Source organism: Nomascus leucogenys, chromosome 17, assembly GCF_006542625.1.
Source record: "Nomascus leucogenys isolate Asia chromosome 17, Asia_NLE_v1, whole genome shotgun sequence".
NCBI classification, from domain to species: Eukaryota; Metazoa; Chordata; class Mammalia; order Primates; family Hylobatidae; genus Nomascus; species Nomascus leucogenys.
In genome coordinates, this window is record NC_044397.1 from 15,454,426 (window position 1) to 15,478,413 (window position 23,988).

Here is a 23,988-nt window from a genome sequence, read left to right on the forward strand (position 1 = left end):
TACAAGAGAGTACTATTTTACGTTGCCATTGATTATCTTTAGAAGTTACATAATCAAGTAATATATCAGTATGTATTAAGTATATATACCACAAGTACAATTTTTAAGTTCTTTGATAGTCTGAAACAGAAAAATCTAAGTGGCCATGACATTCAGGGAAATCACTGGAAGGAGGTTAGATACACAGTATCAGGTGTGCAAGAACTTTGACTCTGGAGTCACCACGCGTGGGATTTATTTCTGGCTGTTCTCTCCCTCCCTCCACTTCATTCAACTAAGAGGGTGACGTTAGGCTAATCAGTTTATCTCTTTAATGCTCTTTCTGTATTCGTAAAATGTGGATAATTATTAGTAATTCCTTCATGAAGTTATTTTAGGAATAAATTGAGGCAATGCACCTAAGCATTTGACACAGTACCTGGCACCTACTGGTCCTCAATAAATATTTGTTACTGTTACTGTTGTTCTTATCTTTGTCATGGAATAAGACCTTGAAAAGCAGGTAGTATGTGGCTAGGCAGAGGTGATGGGGAAGGCCTATTAGAAGCTAGACACTGAAATAACCCTAGATTTTACAGAAGAGCAAGAAGGACAAACTTCCCTAACAAAGGCCGTATAACAAAAAGCAGGACTACACATGTTGAGAAAATATAACTAGATTTATTAAGCAATTGGGCATATTTATTAAGGGCAAATTGAAAAGTGGTTGTTAGGAAACAAGGTGTGTTCCAATTGTACCACCAATCCACTAAGTGTTAAAACAGCTCCACCATAACCCCTTGCTCAGCATCACTTGCAGAGACCATCCCAAGACAGAAAGATCATGAATCTGACTCACTGCAGCCTTTCTCATATTCCTGGATTGAAAAAATCAGAGTACCCCTACCTGAAAGTATCTTTAAAATACTCTATGGCGAGACCCTTTGCTAGCAAAGTGGGGCATACGGGACTGAAGATATGTTCGCTACATTCTAGATGCTTAGCCAAATAACCAAAACAAGGAAATAAAAGGACCAATCACCCTTAGAGACAAATTTCCACTCACCAAACATGGGATGGGCATTTAGTTAAGGTGCTGGAACGTTGCTCCCCAAGTCTGGTTCAGGGATTGATCAATTGTTTAGTGACCCCCTTCTACTTTTAGAATGAAAACATTGAGTTTGGATTCCCTTTCCCCGCCTCTTTTTCTTTTTATTTTCTTAGGAAAAAATGATATATTTGGAGAAATGGTTCATCTTTATGCCAAACCTGGAAAGTCTAATGCAGATGTAAGAGCCCTCACATACTGTGACTTGCATAAGATTCAGCGAGAAGACTTGTTAGAGGTTTTGGATATGTATCCTGAGTTTTCTGATCACTTTCTAACAAACCTAGAGTTAACTTTCAACCTAAGGCATGAGAGTGCGAAGGTATATGTTAACTGTTTGCTTATGTTTATATTTCTGACGTTTTATTTTATTCTTGAATTGCACAAATACTTCTGAAAAATCAAGCAAAATATTGCAGCAAAACTTCACCAATTCTGAATATTTGGAAGAAAAGACCAGCTGAATATTAAAATTTCTGAATTATAGGAAAGAAATTTAGCCCAATTTCTTTCCAATATGTTGAATAATTTCAAGTAGTTCAATTAGGTTTGATCTTGTAGAAGCCCTTAGGTGACACACTTGAGTTGAAATAGCCTTTGTTTATAGTGTGCCAATTATTTGCTAGAAATGGGTGATTTTAGGCTGTTGAAAATTGCTTGAGTTTATCTTATACAGAGGTTAGAATATTCTCTCAGCTATTATTTACACTATACATTGGTTATCAATGTCTTCACAATGATAATGAAAAAATTAACCTCATTCAAGTTTAGTTTCCTATCTAATACAATTTCCAAATCACAGAAGTCCAAATTAGTCAGGTTTCACAGTATTGCTAGTTTTAATGGTGCAGAATGAATATGTAGTCTAACAGAAATAATAGTTTAAATAATTGTGTATGTAAGTTAACCTAGAATGAAATTCAAGTATAGCTCTCATGTTCCTTACTCCTTTCTACTGTGAAAATGTGCCCTTATGAGCTACTACTGTTCTATGGCTATAAAACTTATGCTGTAACCCAAAATGTATTACTAGGTTATTCCTCTTCCATCCCTTTTCCCCCAGAATTTCACAACGCCACTCTAATTCTAAATGCTTTTTTAAATCAGAAATCAAATATTGAGTGATTGATACTTGCCAGTGTATTTAAATGCTAACTAATATATTCTCTGGGGAAAAAAAACCCTGAAGTCAATAGTTAGGTAAGAGGGAGTAGATTTAATACTTGCTGTAGTTATAGACATTCCCAAGTACCATGAGAGGCTTAAAAGAGAAAGAGGAATTTTAAGGGCCCCTAGATACCATTATATCCTGATACACCAGGTCAGATAATTATTTCTTTTTAAAACACTGAAAAGGTTTTTTTAGTTGAAGTAGAAAAAGATTCTAGTTATTAAGAACATATGTTTTTGTAGTGGCTTTAATTCAGTAATTTGTCACAATCTCAGTTTTATGTCACCAACCTCATTCTGACTTTGCCTTGAAAAGTAACAAATATCTACCTCTGATAACTTCTTTATATAAAAGTTTAGTCAGTACTCAAATAAACAAGAGCTTCCATTTTTATTTACAAGGTAGACAATATTAGACAGAGTGAACCAGAGAGGGAAGAAGGAGGATCTGGGAGCAAAATAATAAAGGGTTCAAAGTGTAATGTTTATGGAATTTAACCTTATATTTATTATTGTGAAATTTAACCTTACGATAATTACCATGTCCTTTAAACATCATAGCAAATTTTAACTGTTTTATACATTTTTCTTTGCAGTACTATTAGTTATGCAAAGTTCTTTAAATTACTACAATTGACTTTTGAACAACATGGGAATTCAGAACACCAATCCTCGTATAGTTGAAAATCTGCATATAACTTTTGACTCCACAAAAACTTATATGCAGTTTTTGATGGCCTACTATTTATTAGAAGCCTTACTAATAATGTAATCAGTCAACACATATTTTGTATATTTTTATAAAACGTATTCTTACAATAAAGTAAGCTATAGAAAAGAAAATGTTATTAAGAAAATCATAAGGATGGGGACATATATTTACCATTAATTAAGTGGAAGTAGATTATCATAAAGATCATCATCTCATCATCTTCATATTTAATAGGCTGTGGAGGAGGAGGAAGAGGAATGATTGGTCTTGCTGTCTCAGGAGTAGCAGAGGACAAAGAAAATTCATGTATAAGTGAACCTGCACAGTTGAAGCCTGTATTGTTCAAGGGTCAACTGTATTATTCTTATTTTAACTTTACCAAGTTGCATAAAACACATTCCACATAAAGAAATATTTTATCTTTAAATGTTGACATCATTCCTAAACATTTCACATAAATAACTTCTACACTATGATTTCCCCAGCAAATGATGAAAGTACTAAAAATTATTCTATCTGTGTATTTTATAATTAAGAGACAAGTATTAAGCAAGGTATTGTAGCTGTTTGACTGCAATCTAATAATTAAGTCTCAAGATGGGTGAAGCAATATGAAATAGTAAATAGTTTACTGAATAGTACATTATGTTCTAGTTGAGTAATCTTTCATTTTATCTTCATGTTCCATTAACAAAGGCTGATCTTCTACGATCACAATCCATGAATGATTCGGAAGGAGACAACTGTAAACTACGAAGAAGGAAATTGTCATTTGAAAGTGAAGGAGATAGAGGTAATTCATTCCATTCTTAAAGTTTAAATGTAGAGCATGTGGTAATTAGCCTTATTACTTAAATGTTCATTTTACTTCTGATTTCAAGAGTATATTTTACTCAGGCTTTAGGAGGGCAGATCCTTTGCTTTATTCAGTAGCTAATGATCTGGTTTCCAGTTTCTGATTGATAGCGCTCAACGATATTATTCAACAAACCTATCTAATATTCACAAGGACATCACAGATTAAGAAATAGAATTGATTGATTTTTAAAAGACATTCAGGTCAATTCGTTCTGAGCACAGTTTTCTGGAACGAGGGCTGTCATTTCAGGCCAAGAGCTCAATCCTCTTACATGCCCCACAAGCATGCATGACATGGATGAAGGCCACATTTGGTAGTCCTTCTCATCCTCAGACTCTGTGGCACTTGTCACTTCTTGTTTTCTCCAGGTTTTTCTGCCTCTCTGACTATTCTTTATGCTTTGCTCATATAGTCAACAAATATTCATTTAACATTTCACATTTTCAAGCAGCTACTCAATATTCTGAGAAATAAGCTGTGCAGAACATCCCTCATCTTCCCTAGAGAGGGAGATAGACACACCCTCAAATAGTAGGCTCTGTAACAGGAATAGGTATTCCTCAATGGGAGCCCAGCTGAGTGTACATTTAATTGTTCTTGGCAGATGGGAGAAAGTTTTCCTGAAGAAGCTTTGACTCTTGCCTCATGCTGATCCAACAGACATTCTAGTATTTACCTTATTTGGCCCCATAGCTGCAGCTTTCACTATGAAGCAGGTCCCCTCTTTTCCTTGAATATTCTTTTCTTTGCATCTGTAACACTTCAATCTTCCTATTTTCCTCTTACCTTCATGAACTCCCTGAAGATAATTTCAAGATTATTATCTTCTACACTGGTGTTAATTTGTTAGAGTTTTAAGGCATAGTCCTAGGCTCCTTTTTCTTCTCGTTCTGTATCATACTCTTTCTCTGGGTGATCCCATTTATGCCCATTATTTAAGTATATCCTCACATAGGAGATGTTCATGATTACATGTTAATCCCAGACCACCTGAGCTTCAGTCCCACATATCCAACTGCCTATAAAATCATCTACCTGAAATCTGAAAGGCAGCTCGAACTCAACATTTCCTAAATTGAACTCATGGTGTACACTGGAAACCTGTCTCCTCTTCAATTCCCATGCGTCTGCAGATGGTGACTCTATTCAATCAATTGTACAAGCCAGATATCTTGGAGCCAACCTTCTCACAACCTCTCCAGCAACTCTGGCAACAAGTCCTATTATTGCTACCTCCAATAAACCTCCATTTAGTCTTCAAATTAGGTCTCCTTTTGGTTAACTTCTCTCCATCTACTTGGCCACAGCTCTGGGCCAAGCTACCATAATCTGCCACCTGGAATACTGAAACAGCCTTCCAACTTGCCTTCCCACATGCAACTTGCCCCTCTCTCATCTATTCCACACTGGACTTCTGTTGATTTTTTTTTTCTAAATGCAGCTATGTTTATGTCACCTACATGTTCAAAGCCCTCTAAGGACATCCTGTGCCCTAAATCCTTATTAGGGTGGGTCTTAACTTACCTCTTCAGTCTTATTTCATAATATCCTTCCCTTAACTACTCCCATCACTCCGCTCCTTCCCCCATCAGTTCATCTCTTCAGCAACATTTATTCCAGTTGTACTTCTGGGTTTATTTGCATCATTATTTAATCAATGTTGTCTGCCTCTAGATCGTAAGTTCTGTGAAAATGGAAAATATTTGGCCCCCTGTAGTTTTAGTGCTTGCTGCACAGCAGATGCTCAACAAGTATCTGTGGAAAGAATAAATGAAATAGAATTTGAGCATCTTCCTTTTTATTCTTTTCCCTTTTCTTGCCTTCTTATGCCAAGTTCTTTTTTTCACTCTTTTCTCCTCAATGAATCCTCTCTCTAGAAGAGATCATCTACTAGCTTTAGCTTGCTCCACATTTCAATTGAAACAAACTGCCCACTCCTCCATGTACATTGTTTCTGTGGTTTTGCTTATAATATTCCCTTAATTAATTTGCTTCCTTGTCCTCAAAAACACACACACATACACACATGCACACACACACACACACACGAATTCATACCACACCAGTTTCATCCACTAAAATTACATTTTTTGTCAAAGTCAATCTCCAATGATATATTTAATGTGAATTGCTTCTTGATCTCCTCAAATGTAAAGCTTCTCTTTCTTTTATGAATTCTCAAAGCACTTACTTCTTATAAGATTGTCAAAATATGATGGCTACTGGTATATTTTTTTCCTTTGCCTTTGCCAAACTGTAGATAACTTTAGCAAAGAATGGTTGATAAATATTTCTTGAATTGGACTAATTATTGATTCCTCTGGCTGACTGTAGAAAAATACACTACTCATAGATAGTTAATAATTTTGTTCTGCAATGTCTTTAATTATTTTCTGGGTGACTTTTTCTAAAATCAGAACCACTACTATTAAGCTGTTCTTCCACAGAGTTAATCTAAATCGCTTATCCTGAAGTTCATCTCTTATGTTTATCTTACTGGAAATGAAAAACAGGTTAACAATGTTGTCAATATAATAATGTCCTCCACATAGTTGAAGATTTATTAAATCTCCTTTCAATCTTGTTCAGTTTCCTCATTCTTAAGCTAAATTATCTAATGTTTTTATCTCCTGATAAGGCCCTGAGAGCAATGTCACAATTTGTACTGTGCTCATGTAACGAGACATTTCTGTTGATTTTGAATACTATGCCTTTAATCACAGGCTTAGTTTATGAGATCAATTTCATATAAAGTGTAGATGCTAAGGGATTTTCTGCCTGCAGCTCTTTGAAGTTTCCTGGTTGTGCCAGTAAGTAACCATGAGTTGGTCAATGTGAAAACACAAGTAACTCCAGTTAACCAGAGCCCAAGAGCCTATTCCAAAGTCTTTAGGAATCCAGGGTGCTGTGGGCAATTATAAAATTTGCTGAAAGCAATTTAGTCCCTGTCATCCAAATCTAATTCTCTTAAGGTGAGCATTCATCATATACTTCTTGATGTAGCATCAATATATAGGAGAAAAATACACATAATATAAAGAACAGAGAACTTTCAGGGGATCATTCATGCTAAACGATTTGTGGATACAGAAACTGAAATCTTCCCTTGAAATGCATTCATTTTTGTAGTGTTAGTTTATTGCTCATATGAAAGGAAATCTTGAAGGCAGGCATTCAAGAGTGCTGTTGCCTGTAAATCAGCAGTGGCATCAAGAACCAGAAAGAAGACTGTGTTTCTGGGCACTAGCAGCAGACAGAGGTTGAGTCCTGGATTGCCACTCCCTACCCACTGAGTGGAGCAATGCAACTTTGCCGGCTTCAATCCACACCTGCCGCCTGCCACTCCACTTCCAATTATGCCTCCCACAAGGTTCTAAAGAGCTCACACTGAACAAGATATAATTTTTCAGTGAAATATGTACAGCCTCTGGAAAGCTGAAAAACAAAATATATACTTATATTGAATACATAATGAATTTGTTGATGAGGGTGGCTTGTTCCCATGAGCTGTATATTTTTTTTCTAAGGAAAAATCCCACTTCCCTACAGGAGAGACTTGTAAGTGCAGGTAGAAATTTGAGAGCACCTTGTATTTTTAAAGGTATCTTCAAGTAGTTATCTTTTCTTCCTAAAATTCTGGCATGGAGGTGCCCAGGACCTCCCCAATATGACAATGTTCATTGTAGGAAGAATTGCTACAGCTCCTGAGATGGAAGTAAAATATTATTACAGAAAGTGAAGAATAAAAATCAGGCTTCAATGACCTGCTCAGTGGCCATGAGCATTGTTAAGATGGCTGGGCAGAAGAGAAGTAAATGAGAAAAATGCTGAAAAATCGTCTCTATTTACATGGTCTTAAAAGTTGAACTGTGCCTACTCCAGTGTGAGCCAAATCTATTAAGTCATAGAAGTAATAATTCTTCTAAAATTTTATGTTGTGTACATTGTATAATATACAGGGTATATTTGTAAAATAGCATGTATAATGCACAAGATATATACATATACATATGTGTATACATAATTTATATATTATAAAATACATAAATATGTGTGTGTGTGTGTATATATATATATATATAGTGCGATTATACACTACACACATACATTTATGTATGTTTACTTACAGGGCTTATAAGACCAAATATTTGCAGTGTTCTGCTCAACCCTTTCTGTTGACAGAAAATACAGTATCAAAGTGGCTATTAATAGCTAATTAGGGGGTGACCTTTTGGCAGAGAATAATCCAATGAGGGCAGCAGTGTAACCAGGCACAAACAATCACCCATTCATTTGGAGTCCATTGTCATTGAGTACCCACTGCGTGCTAAGTGCCCTGAGTTTTTTCATGTTTATTTCTACTTTAGTTTCTAAAGTTTGTCTTAACGTTTTAGAGAAAATTCTTCATTGGTTAGCAAGGAGATAAATAGAAATTCCCTCTGAATTGTAGTGTCTGCATACTTTCCCTCTTCAATTTTCATTATATTTTCTAGTTAATTTAGCAGAAAAAAGTGTTTCTACAGAATTCTGAAGAAATTATTTTTACTATCTTGTACCAAGTCTTGAGTAGAAAAAAAGAGGACCTGGAAGAGGAAACTTTTTACTCTATTGGTTTTATTGCGTGGGAACGCCTCAAACATTGTGAAAATTAGTTCTTGCTGATGTTATACATTTTAAGAGAAATCCTATTGGTATATTTTTTAACTAAAGCATTGACATCACCTGAGGTCACCTCTCCCAAAACAACAGATTTGGCATTGATTCCTTTGCCTCCCGTTCCTCATCAGAATTCTGCAGAAGTATCTGAACCCACTCTTCCAAATATCCCTTCTCTATACCTTTTCCTACTTCCTTTTCCAAAAGCATAAAGAATAATGTTCATGAATAAAGTCGTCAAGTATCCTCAATTATATAGTACTTGTAAAAATGATTGCGTCAGAAAGAAAATAATTTTTCTTAGCAAAAGGGACATTGGCCTGTGAAGTTAAAGAATGCTGAGCTTTTCCTTCCTAATCTGGAAATATTCTTACCCTCTTGATTTCCAAAAGCTAAGAAATGATTCTCAGAGCTCCGAAGACCCTCTTACTTTTGCTAATAGATTATCACAATATGCTCCATTGTAAAGAACAAACTGCCAAGCATGAAAAACAAAACAAAAAAGACAAACAAAACAAAAAAAGCCACAAGAGTAAAACCTTGAAACAGTGTTAAAGAGTGCCTGTAACAACCGAAGAGATGGAAATCAAGGTGAAAGATTGGACGCAGATGGTTCTGCATGCATGATGACCTACAAGAACCCTTTTCAAGAGATACACACATCCCAAGACTAGGGAAGAAAACTTTACTCATTTCCCTATCCGTATAATTTTATTAAAATGAGCTCTTCAATATATGCTCCACAAGAAAAATCCAATGTACCAGAAAATAGAGTGGAAGTGTATTGAACTCATTACATTTTGCATTTCAAGGGATAGCAATAAACACTATCACTTTGTAATACTGGTTTAGTGATTTTCCATTACCATCCAAAAGCCAGTAAGTTTTAAAAGTGTTTCTCCAGGCCGGGCGCGGTGGCTCACGCTTGTAATCCCAGCACTTTGGGAGGCCGAGGCAGGCGGATCACGAGGTCAGGAGATCGAGACCACGGTGAAACCCCGTCTCTACTAAAAATACAAAAAATTAGCCGGGCGTGGTGGCGGGTGCCTGTAGTCCCAGCTACTCGGAGAGGCTGAGGCAGGAGAATGGCGTGAACCCGGGAGGCGGAGCTTGCAGTGAGCCGAGATTGCGCCACTGCTCTCCAGCCTGGGCGACAGAGCGAGACTCCATCTCAAAAAAAAAAAAAAAGTGTTTCTCCAAAATAAAATAACTCCTATGAAAATTATTGAAGGGGTAAATGTATTCAGTGATAAACTTATTTTTATAGAATAGTGATAATTCTATTCTGGTTTTATTAGATTATTTAAATATATTGGTATTATACTTTGGTAAGTCTTTGAAATATCTTCTTCAATAACAAAAAATGATTAGCTTTTTGTTATCCATTTTAGTGATCTATAAAAGTATCTTTTGATCTTTTCAAGCTTTATTGAGGTCTGATTGACATGTAAAAGTTCTACATATTTATGGTATACAAAGTGATTTTTTCATATTTGTATACATTATGAAATGATTACAATATTCAAGCTAATTTAACACACTCATCACTCACATAGTTAACTCTGTGTGTGTGTGTGTGTGTGTGTGTGTGTGTTTATGTGGGGAGAACATTTAAGATCTAATCTCTTAGCAACTTATAAGTATATAATACGTTTACTATAGTTACCATACTGTAGAATAGAGCTCCAGAATTTATTCATTCTGCATATGTGAAACTTTTTACCTTTAAACCAATATCCATCTTTTCCTTATTTTAATTTTTAAAATTGTTAATTTTTGTATTATTTGTATAAAAAATATTCATCTAAGCCCCTTTCAATATCCTTTAGAACTACAGGAGGCCTAAAGTATGTGATCTTAAATGAAAAAATTTATTTTAGACTCCAATTTTCCAATGTAATAATTTTTTCAAGGCATCTGGCTGGGAATTGCTCAACTTATTTCTTAATTGTCAGCAGTGAGAAATCTAAAACTCAAATGCTGAGAGAGCACCTTAAATGCTTCTCTTTGACCAAAGCTTATGTCTCCCTGTTGGGTTTGACAAATAAAAATGGTAAACTGAGAGGAAGATTCCATAAAAGATGGAGTGAGCACAAATGTTAATTCCAGGTTTTTTGAGAGGAAAGATTTTATATTATCGTTCTTAAGATAAATGGGTCAGCCATTCCATTAGGACATTTATTCTGTGTTCTTGAATTCATTCTAAACTCAGAGAGACATTCATAAGACAAGTCACAAATGCTTTAGAATTGTGTTCTGTGAAAAAAGGGGAGGAGATGAACTGTCCGCCTAAAGAAACAAGGGAGAAAAAAGGTTTTTCATCTTCTGAATCAGAAGCAAATCTGTGGTTTAATTAAACAGGCAATACTTTTTCTTTGTATAAAATGATGGTAACAAGAAAGATTATGCAATCAGATAACTGCCCTTAGAATCCTATTTCTACATAGAATATAAATAGAATTAAGAAATAAATAGTACCTGATACTATTTAATGTCTATCAAATAATTCAGTTTAACTGGAAAAAGGCAAAAATAGTACAGTCCATCAAAATTTAGAAGTACCTGGAGGCTAATTATAATGCATTTCAGCTGCCCAATTTCATGTACATATTACATCAGCCAATTTTCCAGCCAAAGCCTGAACAGTTTCCATTTTTAATCTACAAATAGATTGTCATTTCAACTTTCATTTTATGTGACAGAAAATGAAGCTTTAATTTATCTAGTATGGAATGGAAAAATGCTGTTTCAGTGAGTTTGTATCAAATAAATTGTTCATATGGCTTGGGTGATAGTCCAGTAGCAACGAATACAGAAATAAAGGTGGGTTTTTTTTCCCTCCTTACCAATGGGGAAAATTCAAGGATATCAAATTTTTTTCTTCTTCCTTTACCTGATTCTGCTTTTACCTGAAATTTTTGCTAAAGAATTCTGTCCTATGTATACGAAGTAATTTTCTCCATTTTACTATACAACTAAATGATAGTAATTCCTCATTGACCACATTTTGTAAACACATGTCCAAGGTGAAATCAGCAAGTTATAATTCAACTTAACAATACATGTTAACTGGTGAATATTGTTCATAAGCATCCAAAATCAAGCCAAAGTTAGTAAACTAAGACTGAAGCCTAGCATGGTAGGTAAAACAGAACATTCTACCATGTGTAAGGATTCCCCAAGACCTCTCCAGCCAAAGATACAAAATGGTTTATTAATTTGTCATGTACATTCATTACAAATATCCATGTTAGCATTATCCAGACTTCGATTGGAGGCATATGAATTAATGGTTAATTCAGCTTGCATTTGATGCTGCTGGAAAACACTCCACAAAATTGTAGAAATGAAAATCATTTTCAAGAAAATAGGAGGCCTGAGCTGACTCAAATATCTCTGGTTCCCAAGTCAGGGAATACAAGAAGGTTTACTTAGGAAGAGCAAACTCGTGCAATTCACTAAGCAGGTATGAGGATAATTTAGAAACGTGAAACTTGCCTTTTTTTCACATTTACTAGCCTAAACTTTATAACTATTACATTTTGAAGAATAAAATGATATGTTCAAAAAGTAGAGAATGTTGATCAAATTTTCAGAGGGCTAAGAGAAGGGAAGAAGTTAAAAACAAAGAAAGTTGGGAAGATGGCAAGATGGAATTTTAGAGGTTTAAGGAGGTCTGTGCCAATGACACTGAAGAGAAAAGGCTTTTTGTAAGAAGATTTGATCCGAATATTTACAACGAATTAGATTATTGATTGAATAGGGATATACAAGTAACAGTAAGTAATCAATGATGTCTGCAATGTTGGAGATCGGAAAGGTCCATGGCTTTCTCAGCAATGATGAAATCACTGAGCAAGCGTGAAATCTTAAAGAAAACAAGCAATCTGCATTTGCTAGATTTAACTTTAATTGACAAAACATGAACTCCTCAATAACAATTTCGCATAAAACTGATTTTAAAACTCTATCTGCTTTTACCTTGGGCTGCTTTCTGGCTTTTCATATTTTAAATTGTGATTTAAAAAAATAAAGGGAAAAAATCTTTGTTGAATTTCTATGCCATATGGGAATTTTTAAAAACAGTTGGAAGTTTCTCTGGCGTGGCCTTCCATCAGTTCATTTGGCCTTCTATAAATAACCAAGTAAGCACACTGAGGCGTAGAGTGGATGGAGACACTGTCTTCACCATTTCTCCAGAAAATGATATACCTTCTGGCGTTTTGTTGGTTAGTTATTAGCAGAAACCAGATGGAGAATTATACTGTCTCCCCAGGACACTAATAGAAACAAGTTCTGGGATTTGTCTCTTTGAGTTTTTCCTGCTGAAATATGTTCTAACACAACCTTCAGGACTGAAATTATCCTGACATTTCAGTATAAAACAGCCAATATGCACTACCAGCTTTAATGTAATTAGGTAAAACCTACCTTAATTACTGTATTTAAGCTTTATATTCTTTGCATTATGCTACACAACCCAATTTCCTGGAATGCCAAGGCCATTACATCATCAGACTAAGGTTGAAATTCAGCCTGCCAGCCTTTTACTACAAGGAGGCTTCCAATTTTGACCTTTGCAATGCATGAGCAGCTAAAACAGATAATAGGGCATGTAGGTTAAAAACAAACAAATAACAAGTTGCATAGTGGTGATATTTTAAAATTGGGACACATTTTCCCTTGTCTTTTTCATTTCCCTAAAGAAAGAATGTACCAGATTCTTAGAATGCAAATAACTGTTGAACGTATAAAAAAGTTTGTAAGTGATCATACAGTTTTCCTCTGAGACATAAACATTATTACTATTGTAAATATTCTTTTAATTTTGAAATGAATAATTTATTTCACTAAGATAATCTAATAACCCTTGAATTTAAAAAATTAAGTACCCAAGTAGCTACATTTTCAATAGGAAAAAGCTAGTTTATATATATAGCTAGGTAGTGTAATATGCATACCATCTCACATTTAATTATCTGCTATAAAATAACTTTTCTTTGATATATTTTGGCAAAGAAAACAGTACAAATGATCCTGAAGACTCTGCAGATACCATAAGACATTATCAGAGTTCCAAGAGACACTTTGAAGAGAAAAAAAGCAGATCGTCATCTTTCATCTCCTCCATTGATGATGAACAAAAGCCGCTCTTCTCAGGAATAGTAGATTCTTCTCCAGGAATAGGGAAAGCATCTGGGCTCGATTTTGAAGAAACAGTGCCCACCTCAGGAAGAATGCACATAGATAAAAGAAGTCACTCTTGCAAAGGTAATCCAGAGTTAGACATCAGGTGTTCTCTCTTCAGTGCTAATCACAAAATGGTGACTTTTTACAAATTAAGAACTGTACTGACACGTTAATCTAATTGTTTTCAACTTCATGAAATGTTCACGAAGCGTTCAGATTTCAGATCATCCATGAAGTGTTTGCACTGTTCTAAAACAAGTGGTAATTATTCCCAAACACTCACAGCGTGAGAGGTTTTTGTGACCAACCAGACTTAATATAATGTCAGGTAGAAAACTGTGGGAAAGTCTGTTGTAGTAATTTCAATGGGGAGAGAGGACCCATGAATATTTTAAGACAGCTAATCAATTGGTTCCTTATATGTATCTTCTGTACCCATTTCTCACCCCCAACCCTCTAATATTATAGTATGAAGGGCCAATGCAATCACACTATAATACATGCAAACCAAAATTGAATTTTACAGAGAATATAAGAGTGGAGAAATGCCCTGAAATAAAGTATGGTCTTTATTTTATTTTTATTTTTATTTTTATTTCCAAAAGGAATACCCAAATGTACAGATTTTGTTGTAGAAAATGTGCACGAGTTGGGTAATAATGCTTGATTAGTAGATGCAGATTTCATGCTAAAAAATGAGAAATTCAGGAAAATTTAAAGAACTATTACATGGAAGAACAACTATTTTAGCATACCAGAGGCTAGATCTATAGGTCTAGCTAGTAAGTGGTACCAGTAACGACTGCTTGGGTTCCCAGTGTAGCTCTGCCACTTGCTCCCTTTATGTCTTTGGGTAAATGATTTGGCCAAACCCACCAAGACTCAACTTACGCATCTTTAAAAGAGGAATAATATTATCTAACCAACGAGGTTATGGTTATTAAGATAACAGGTAAATTACTTTCTCTGAAATAAAATCCCCAAATGTTACTATTTTCTCACAGGTTTTATTTTTCAAGTTTTAATAATTTAATATATCCCTGGATGTATAAAAATATAAAGATTAGGAAGGCATAATAAAGCATCAAAAGAATATTAACAAAAAAGGAAAAATAGGATGTTCTAGGACTGGTAGGATAGCAAAATTAGTACATTAGTACAGAGTAAGTAAATATTACTTTTCATTGTTATTCCCAAGTACCATATTCAGCTACAAAGGTTTTATTAAATCTAGGATACTTAGGCTTTTTATTTTTCCAGAGTTGCTTTCCCTGTCTTGTAGCATCCACTTTTTTCATGACCCCACACTGAAGTAAGCTAAGAATATATGGAAGTGTTCTCTGGACAATCTAAAATCTTGATGAAGTGAGTGAAAATAGTACCTCATTTATCACAATGGAAGAATGGAATATTCAATGTGATTACCAAATGTCCCATTTTAGTTATTTATGAAAATGGATTCTGGGAAGTGCTAAAAATAGAAACAGGTTGTATCATGGAAGTCACAAGTTCTGAAGAGCTTGCTGAACCATCTCTACTCTCTCCAAAGGTCAACATAATGTGAACCTAATAAAAATGCTTGTTGTTTTCCCCTTGAGTTTTAGAGTCTCAAGTGGCAAATTATTAAATATATAATTTGGGGATTTTCTGACTTTATAATGACTCTCACTGACAATGAATTCTCCTGCCCTTCTTCATATACTTTTCTTTGCTACGTCTTCCAATTATTTTTAATTAGCTTTTCCATAAACACAAAAAATTATATTTTAACAAATGTAGTATCTATATATTCTAATTTTTAAAAATTTACAGGGCAATCCCTATTCAAATAGTAATTATCTTGAAAATGTATATCTAAATATTCATGTCAATTGAATTGATGTCATATAGCTTCAATCAGTGTAATACATGGTTAGCCTGGCGAATTAACATCTTTAACCAATGGGGAATTCTAAAACTTCATTCACTGCAAATTTCATTCCTTAATGATTTTTAAGATGACATATTGCATTAATACGCAATGTGTGACTTGTTGCTGCTGCAGTTCAAACTACTAAACCCCCGCAAATTTTAGTTTCACCATCAATAGGAAATTTCACTCACTCATATTCCTAACATTTGTGATGCTGAATCCAACAGAGGAGCACATTTAGGCAAAACTAAAATGAAAAGAGAACAAATTAAATGGACTCTTTTCCTACTAAGATTGAGGTCAAAAGTTGACTCTAGGAAAATTGTCTACTCAGAACAAAGTGAAAGTTTACTTTCTGTTCATACATTTCCAGAAATGTGTCTTGCAACTATAGCAACATTTTCCAAGGCAACCAAGTGCAGATTCTTTCCGAGCTATATTTAGAAAGTGTCTACAAGGATGTTCATTTGATTACGACCACTAACCAGGATTTCCTCTTTGAACTCCTCATTTTTTATACTGCTGTTTAAACAAACTAATTACGTATCTTCAGATTTTAATTAAAAAGTAAATTATAATCAAGGAAGCCTCTAACAGTATACATTTCATTCATTTCTGATAAGGTAATTATTTTTTCTTGAGCCCTGAAGAAAAAATATAATCCTCCATAATTTATTGCATGTGATTCACCATTGTCATTTAAAAACCAATTTCTTATATATAATTTGGAAAGAAGAGAGCTGTTAAACATAGGCAGAAATTCTGTAAGCTTTCTTGGCACAAAATGTGTGAGCATAACATGTAACTTCAGTCTTATCAGTTCTTGCCTTCTTGAAAGAAAGATTTCTACATTAACTGGCTAGCAGCAGACTAGACAGAGACAAGCATCAGCATCATCAGACCATTTATATAGGTATTCCAGAAGTTTGGTTAGCATTACTGGCCCAATTTTTAAAACCCAGTTTGCTAAGATATTATTGTTTTGCATTTTAAATAGGTTCAAATGTCTGTGAATAACAAATCATACTTCTCAGTGAAAATCTGCAGATAAGTGACTTAAAACTCCAGCAGTATCTTTTTAGGTTCACTTATATTTTACCATGTTTCATAAAATAGCAAAAGAAATTATGAACTGCCACTTTAAATAAGAACAAAAGCCATAGTCAGGAAGAGTCTTTCTGGAATTCATAGCAAGCCCTCTGAGGTCTGTTAGCCATTTCTGCAGAAGAAGGAACTCTGATCCTATATTTTTCTAATGCTGACTTTGGATATGCTAATTCCTTTGTCAAGCCTCACCCTACTGAGGCAGAACTTACAGGCACCTCATTTGAGAAATGTCTTTATATTCAATGATAAAAGATAATGAGTGAGAGGAAAACCATGAAGAAAGAATACAGACATGTCTGTCTTCTACTTGGAGAAAGAGGATGCATTTAAACTACCCTTGGAGAAACTGCAGGAAAGGAAGGAACTTTGAGGAGTCCAATGGTGTTGTTTCCTATTTCTAAAATCATAGCTAATCCTGCCCAATTCAGTTACTTTCTATCCAATTTTTTAAAATAGCCAAGAATTCCATAACTTTACATAATAACTCTTCTCAGTGTTTAATCATAGATACTTGTCAAGTTTTTTTAAGTCTTTCTATCAAACCAAAATCACTTTCTGTAATTCAAATCTCTTTCTATGTGAAAATGAATACCAGCTTTAGATAGTCCTTCCTTCCTCCTAGCCCTCCCGGTGAAGAAAAATGTTTCTCCTTCATCTCCAAAGTCAACTCCCAGCTCCAGTCGTATTTTTTCATGTTTCATTTTCCAAACTGTTAATCATTCTTAGAGGTTAAGTGAGCAGCAAAAACATCTAAAATATAGACAAAAATGAGGGGGAAAGGACATATTTTCCCCCAAATATTGACAGCTTAAAATATAGATTGTAGGGGAAACAGGAAATTAAAAGAAGTTCAGAAAAATGAATCTCTATATGAAAAGTGATCACAACCCTGCTAGACTGAATTCTTCAAGTTCAGGGTCTATGGTCTCCTTTGTCTTTAGTTCCTCCATATTTACCAAAGTGTCTGGTCTGTAATAGACACTTAGAACATTTTAAATAGTAGACCTGAACTAATAGTTTATCTTAACGTAGAGTAACGTAGCAATATTTAAAATAAAGAGCCACAAGAAAAACATACTAGAAAGCAATGTAATTATGGCAAAGGGCAGCACAGAAGGGACAACAAGAAAGCATTAAAACATGAAACAGTAGCTGGGGACTAGGGGACTTGTAAGATTCTTCCCATTTTTCATGGCTTATGGCTCCTTGGCTCTATTTGAATTGGGTTTGCCAAAGGGAATCGCCCTGAAGATCAGCACTTCTCTAAGGCTCTCTTCTTGGGCCCACTCTAAGTCATAATGTATGCAAGTTATCCTGCGGTAAAGAGCCCTAAAATCTTAAACCGTAGATAATGCGGCGCAAACAACATATGCTGCGTCCTTCCAGATATAAAAGCACAGACTCATTGTTCTCTAATCAGTTTTGGTTCTGCTGTTCTTATCTTCTCCTAGCACAAACAGAAAGAAAACAAAATCCTGAACACTCAGGACCTGCTACATGTTTTTGTTCACATGGAAACGGATATGGGAGGTAGGGCCAGCAGGGTGAAAGTGGGACTCTGCTACAAATTGGCCATGGCCCCTGGACACATCACTGAATACTTTCGGTTCTCTGTCTCTCAGGTTATACTCCGATCCTTTCCAGCTTGTCTTGTGGATATCTATGTGCTATTGACGCAAAGGGGTACCTAAGAGGGTTGACATCCATCTTGCTATTTTCCACAGATATCACTGACATGCGAAGCTGGGAACGAGAAAATGCACATCCCCAGCCTGAAGACTCCAGTCCATCCGCACTTCAGCGAGCTGCCTGGGGTGTCTCTGAAACCGAAAGCGACCTCACCTACGGGGAAGTGGAACAAAGATTAGATCTGCTCCAGGAACAACTTAACAGGTATAAGTAGTGACAGGGCAAAAGGAGAACATAACCCAACCCCTTACATGGGTCCAGTTTTACTCTTTACAAATGGAAAATTCTCCTTGCCATGATCTCATAATTTCCTTATATATTTACTTATTTAAAATAAGACTAGAAGTTGACAGAATAATTTGTGTTGAAAGGAGCATTTATTTAGAACACTTCATACTTCTGGCAGCAAAAGTCCTATTTTTTTCTTTGTCATCCAATTAGTATTTCACCAGCACAGGCTACCTAAGAAAACCCCCTCCTCTCCCCTCAAAATAATTCCTAATTAATTTGTTAACTGACACCCCTGCTCTTTTAATCTTCCTTTACACTTTTTTGGATGTTCCTGATAGCTTAGTTACATGTTAGGGCATTTAAAAAATACTGACGAAGCGATTTAAACTTTTAGTTATTCAGTCAGCTTATCAAAAAGGTAATTGAATTGAAAGTCTCACAGAGTTTCTTGTTTCCTTCACCTTTGATCTAAACCACTTAACATGATGAATAAATCTTAGTTTATGGAGGAGGTAATCCCTTCCCCTAAATCTGCATGGTTTCTTTAAAATTAAAGTGGTCAAAAAGATTGAAAAGAATCTATGAGTGGGTATGACACAGCTGCTTTAGTTGTGTTTCATTTGGGAATTTGTCTTGATCCAATAGTAGCCTTTTAGTTCACCACCAGGCAAGATACTCCAGTAGTCCCAGACAGAAAACTGCACTGACTAAATTAAAATGCTCTAATCACAAGATTTATTAAATCAATTTAAAACACAAGTGAGAGAAGAGGGAAACCATATGGGGCAATTAACACATTTCGAATATGCGCAAGCATGGTACAAGGATTGCACTACCCCAATTCTGACTTACACAATGTTCGTGCATTTGCCATAATGTAACGAAGTTACCAAGACCGGAGTTGAGGTTTGCAGGCCTGCAGACAAAAATAATCTCCTGTGCCAGTGGCACACACTTGCTCCATAACAAGGATACAAGGTATAGTATACCTGACCTCAGCTGTGGCTTTCCAGCTAGCCAGCTCAACAGTCATGTGTTTCATTAGCCTTTTGTAGGTACAGCACACATGGAGCCAGGATGCGATGATACTGGTATCACCAATGGGTGACCACATTTTGGGATAACAGTTGTTTACCTAGAGGTGATCTGAGAATAATTTGTTCTTTCCATCTCTATGTATAAGCAACACTCTTGTTTGTTACATATTTCTATCGTTGATATGCCTGGCAGGTTCTAGCATGCTATTTAATATATCTTATGAGTTCCGGATGTTTAACAAGCTGCTTGCCTACTCATCTGTACTTAACACATCTAGGAGTTTTGCCTATATCACATAAACTACTGATTTATTCACTATTTATGCTTAAAATTTTTTGTGCATTTTGTCCATGCTGTTTATTGTTGTTGAACACACAAGTGAATGACTGAATGACAGAAGCAGCAGTGATTTATTCAGCAGAATGCTATCACTGTACTTGCAATTGGTGAGCATAGGGAAAGGTCTTAAGTCTGCTACTTAATGACTTACAGGATTACTGGGTCAAATCATTTAAATTTCCCTCCATTTCCTACTTCGACTCATACCTACCTGTGATGCTACTGTAAGGACTAAAGTAATGTAAATCGGAACTACATATGCTATACAAAATGGAAGTTGTTGTACTTGCAGATAGGTAAAAGTTGATTAACAAGGAACTTCACTTCTATTACTGGTGTTCATTTGAGTATATTCTCCTACTCTACGTATAATTCCTGACTTGGACCTTTCATCGGAACTAAAATTGAGATTTTTAGCATCATCTGGTTGCTCTGTCATGGGTGCCAATCATTGCTGCTAGGATAAGTCAATGATTGCTTAAAACATTTGTTCTAAGGGCACATTTATGATCCATTTGGCGTGCAATCACCCAATAGTAATAAAAATTGTTATTGCTATTTTATTACATTAGTATGTTATTAATACTATATAAAACTTTTCCACAAAATGCAATTAAATCTCTTTTGATGTGTTCCCAATATCAGTATGCATTTCCTGAAGATGTTTTGAATTGCTGCTGTGAAAGTAGTCAAAATCAAAATGGAGCTGTTAATGTTAGAAAAACCCTGACAAATAGAGCTGGGGAGGGCCAGGAAGAGAGGGATGTATGCCTGATAACAAAAACTATCATAAAGACCCTATAAGATCCATAACCTTGCACAGAGGCCACTGCAACCTAACACAAAACAGACTTCTGCAAGGACATCTGACCAGCAACTGCCTGTCCAATCTCGGACCAGCGTCGCCCTTGTTATTGATCTTTATAGCCAAGGATAATCATTTCAAAACAATTATGTAGTCCTCCTCATTTTTCCTTTAAAAATCTCCGTCTTTACTTCTCAGAATGAGGGCATACTTTACTATGGCATGAATATTCCCATTGTGTTGCATATTCCCATAAAAGTATCTTTTCCTTTTAGAGTGCCTCTATTTATTATTTAGGATGACACTACCACCAATACTACATCTCCTTTGACATTTATTTCTAATTATCTCTGATATTTTCACAAACTTTTTTTTTGGCTTGTTTGGGATTTAAAATCCAAAATATTACATTTTTACTCCACTGCTGTTTTTAACAACCTTTCACCTCCACTTTATTCTAGCAGTTACATGTGTACAAAAAAGTTTGAAGGGGGAAGCTCAACTCAGACTTCTACTTTGCAGAGCGAGAATCCCAGGACACTTTCTATAGTTGAGTCTACCCTGTTTAGCTTTGGCACTTGTTCAAATGTAGAACTGTGAATTCCTACACCATTTGTCTCATTCAAATACACATGTTAAGTACAAAACACAATAAAAACAAATAAAATGGTCTATCTTGAATGGTCCTTGCTACCACTTCTTTTCTGCTTTAATGACTGATTAACCTATAGATAGGGATAAAGGTTTACATAAGAAATGTTATTCTATGTTTATATATTATGCTTGCAGATACACCTATTTAGGTAAATCATTAAGACTTGATTCTAGAGCAGTGCTTCTCACATTTCAATGTGTATTTGAATCACTTGGAGGTCTTATTAAAATGCAGATTCCAAGTTAATAGGTCTAGTAGGCAGAGATTCCACATTCTAAAAAGCTCCCAGCAATGTCCAGTGTTGCTGATATAAAGACCACAACTTGGCCAGATGCGGTGGCTCACGCCTGTAATCCCAGCACTTTGAAAGGCCGAGGCAGGTGGATCACGAGGTCAGGAGTTCGAGACCAGCCTGGCCAAGATGGTGAAACCCCATCTCTACTAAAAATACAAAAATTAGCCAGGAGTGGTGGCGGGAGCCTGTAATCCCAGCTACTCAGGAGGCTGAGGCAGAGAATTGCTTGAACCCGGAAGGAAGAGGTTGCAGCAAGCCGAGATCACACTACTGCACTCCAGCCTAGGCGACAGAGCAAGACTCCATCTAAAAAAAAAAACAAAACAGAACCACACTTTGAGTAAGGAATGCCCTAGAACATGTAAAAATTGTTAGTAATGACTCCTTCCATTGCACACAGAGCAATTTATCTGCATGCCTCTAGTATGGCATTGAGCACTTGCTTTGCCTAGTGTTGTGGTTATTTATGCTCCTCCTTCATTTGTCTTTCCTAAGTGGTTAGTTCCTGTTAGCACTGTGAAATCAGATTTCATATTTATTCATTATCATGTTGTTCCCTCACCTTCCTACCTAACATTGTGCCTGCTACATTGTGGGTCTCTGAGGGAATGAATGAAAATACTAACTTCACACAGCTTTATAGTTATGCTGATAGAAGAAAAAGTTCTGAAACGATGTTATTTTCTGTTTTAAATACCAAGCTGGATTTATTTTAAATTCTCTGTAATTCCTCCTGAGTAAAGCAGGCTATTTAGTTTCAGTATAAGAGTCCTCTTTTTTTCTTTTTTTTTTTTTTTTTAGATAGGGTCTGGCTCTGTCCTCTGTCACCCAGGCTGGAGTGCAGTGGTGCGATCTACCAGGCTCAAGCCTTCCTCCCACCTCAGCCTCCTGAATAGCCAGGACCACAGGTGCACACCACCACACCTGGCTAATTATTGAGGATTTTGCCATGCTTCCCAGGCTGGTCTCAAACTCCTGAGGTCAAGTGATCCACCCATCTTGGTATCTCAAAGTGCTGGAATTACAGGCATGAACCATCGTGACTGGCCCAGGAGTCCATTCTTATTAAGCTAACAGACCCTTGTCATAAAACACTGAAATACAACCCTATGCATATAAAAAAACCTATCAGCAAACTGCTGCCCTTTGTTGAACTACCCAAGATATCTGACAACTAGTTAATAAAACAAAATTAAGTATTCCGAATTACTGCAGAAAGGGAGACTGCCATCTGGCCAGAGTCTCAGTGATGTCTCAGAAATATTATACTGAGAAGAACAATTGGAGTCTGGGTATTTCAAAGTGGGGAGCTCATTGGAATTGGGCAAAGTTTATGATATACTTTAGGATTGATGGACACAGTAAGTTGAGGATCTTGAAGCAAGTCTTGATAAATAAAGTTTGTCTGATTAAAAAATTATTTGTTGAGATGAACAGACTACTGTCTCTAATAAGGTGATTTATAAAAATTTCCTGAAGTAGCGAAGTTATTTATTAGTGTAGCCTTATTTTTCGCAAAGTTTTCCAGGAACAAACAACAATGTCATGTTGACAGAGTGGGCTATGCTCTTATCTAAGTTATACTGACACAATCTCTGTCCTTACCCTGCACCAGCCACTTCACCTGCACATGAGCTGTCATGTGCCTGAGTCCCACTCATGGCAGTGGGCTGCAATTACTGGACTTACGGATGCTGAAGCCTTACCTTCCAATAGATTTTTTCCTCATAGAAACTATTCAAATAGGTAGAATCCATGATAATGAGATTTTATTTCTCAGAGACAGCTGCTGTTTGGCAAAGGATTTATATGACAAAAACATCACCATAATTTTTGACTCACTTTTGGATCTTGAATCTCCCTTGTTGCTGCAGTTCTTCATCCAGTCTTTCCCCCAAATCCTTTTACATTCAATGTAATAAACATTGTGTAAGCCACTCACAACTGAACGCTGTTAGTAATGGAATATATCTGTACAGAAATATTTATGATAAATCTGAATGTATAATTTTCTTTGTAGGCTCAGAGGAGAAAGTAATTCTGAATGGGGTAAATAAGGAAAGATTTTGGGATACAGATAATATATAAGCTGGGACTTGAAGAGTGAAATGGAAGAAAAATATGTATAACACATAACAGTGAAATAATGGGTCTGCTTAGTTTAGTTGGAAGCACAAAAATTAGATCAGACCTTCAGGTATCAAAAGTAGATAAATAAACCAGTTGATAACTCAATTTTTCCC

At 35.7% G+C, this 23,988-nt stretch overlaps 1 protein-coding gene across 2 annotated transcripts in view; it reads left to right on the forward strand.

Annotated features, from left to right (window-relative positions):
- Positions 1-23,988, forward strand: part of KCNH7 (potassium voltage-gated channel subfamily H member 7) — a 465,696-nt gene that overhangs the window by 437,742 nt on the left and 3,966 nt on the right. The window contains exons 11-14 of one of the 2 annotated variants that reach the window (XM_030797574.1): positions 1,204-1,409; positions 3,666-3,762; positions 13,504-13,755; positions 18,418-18,586. In XM_030797574.1, coding sequence (XP_030653434.1) covers positions 1,204-1,409; positions 3,666-3,762; positions 13,504-13,755; positions 18,418-18,586 — 724 coding nt within the window. The remainder of the gene's footprint in view (positions 1-1,203; positions 1,410-3,665; positions 3,763-13,503; positions 13,756-18,417; positions 18,587-23,988) is intronic. The other variant, XM_030797575.1, reaches the window with a different exon arrangement.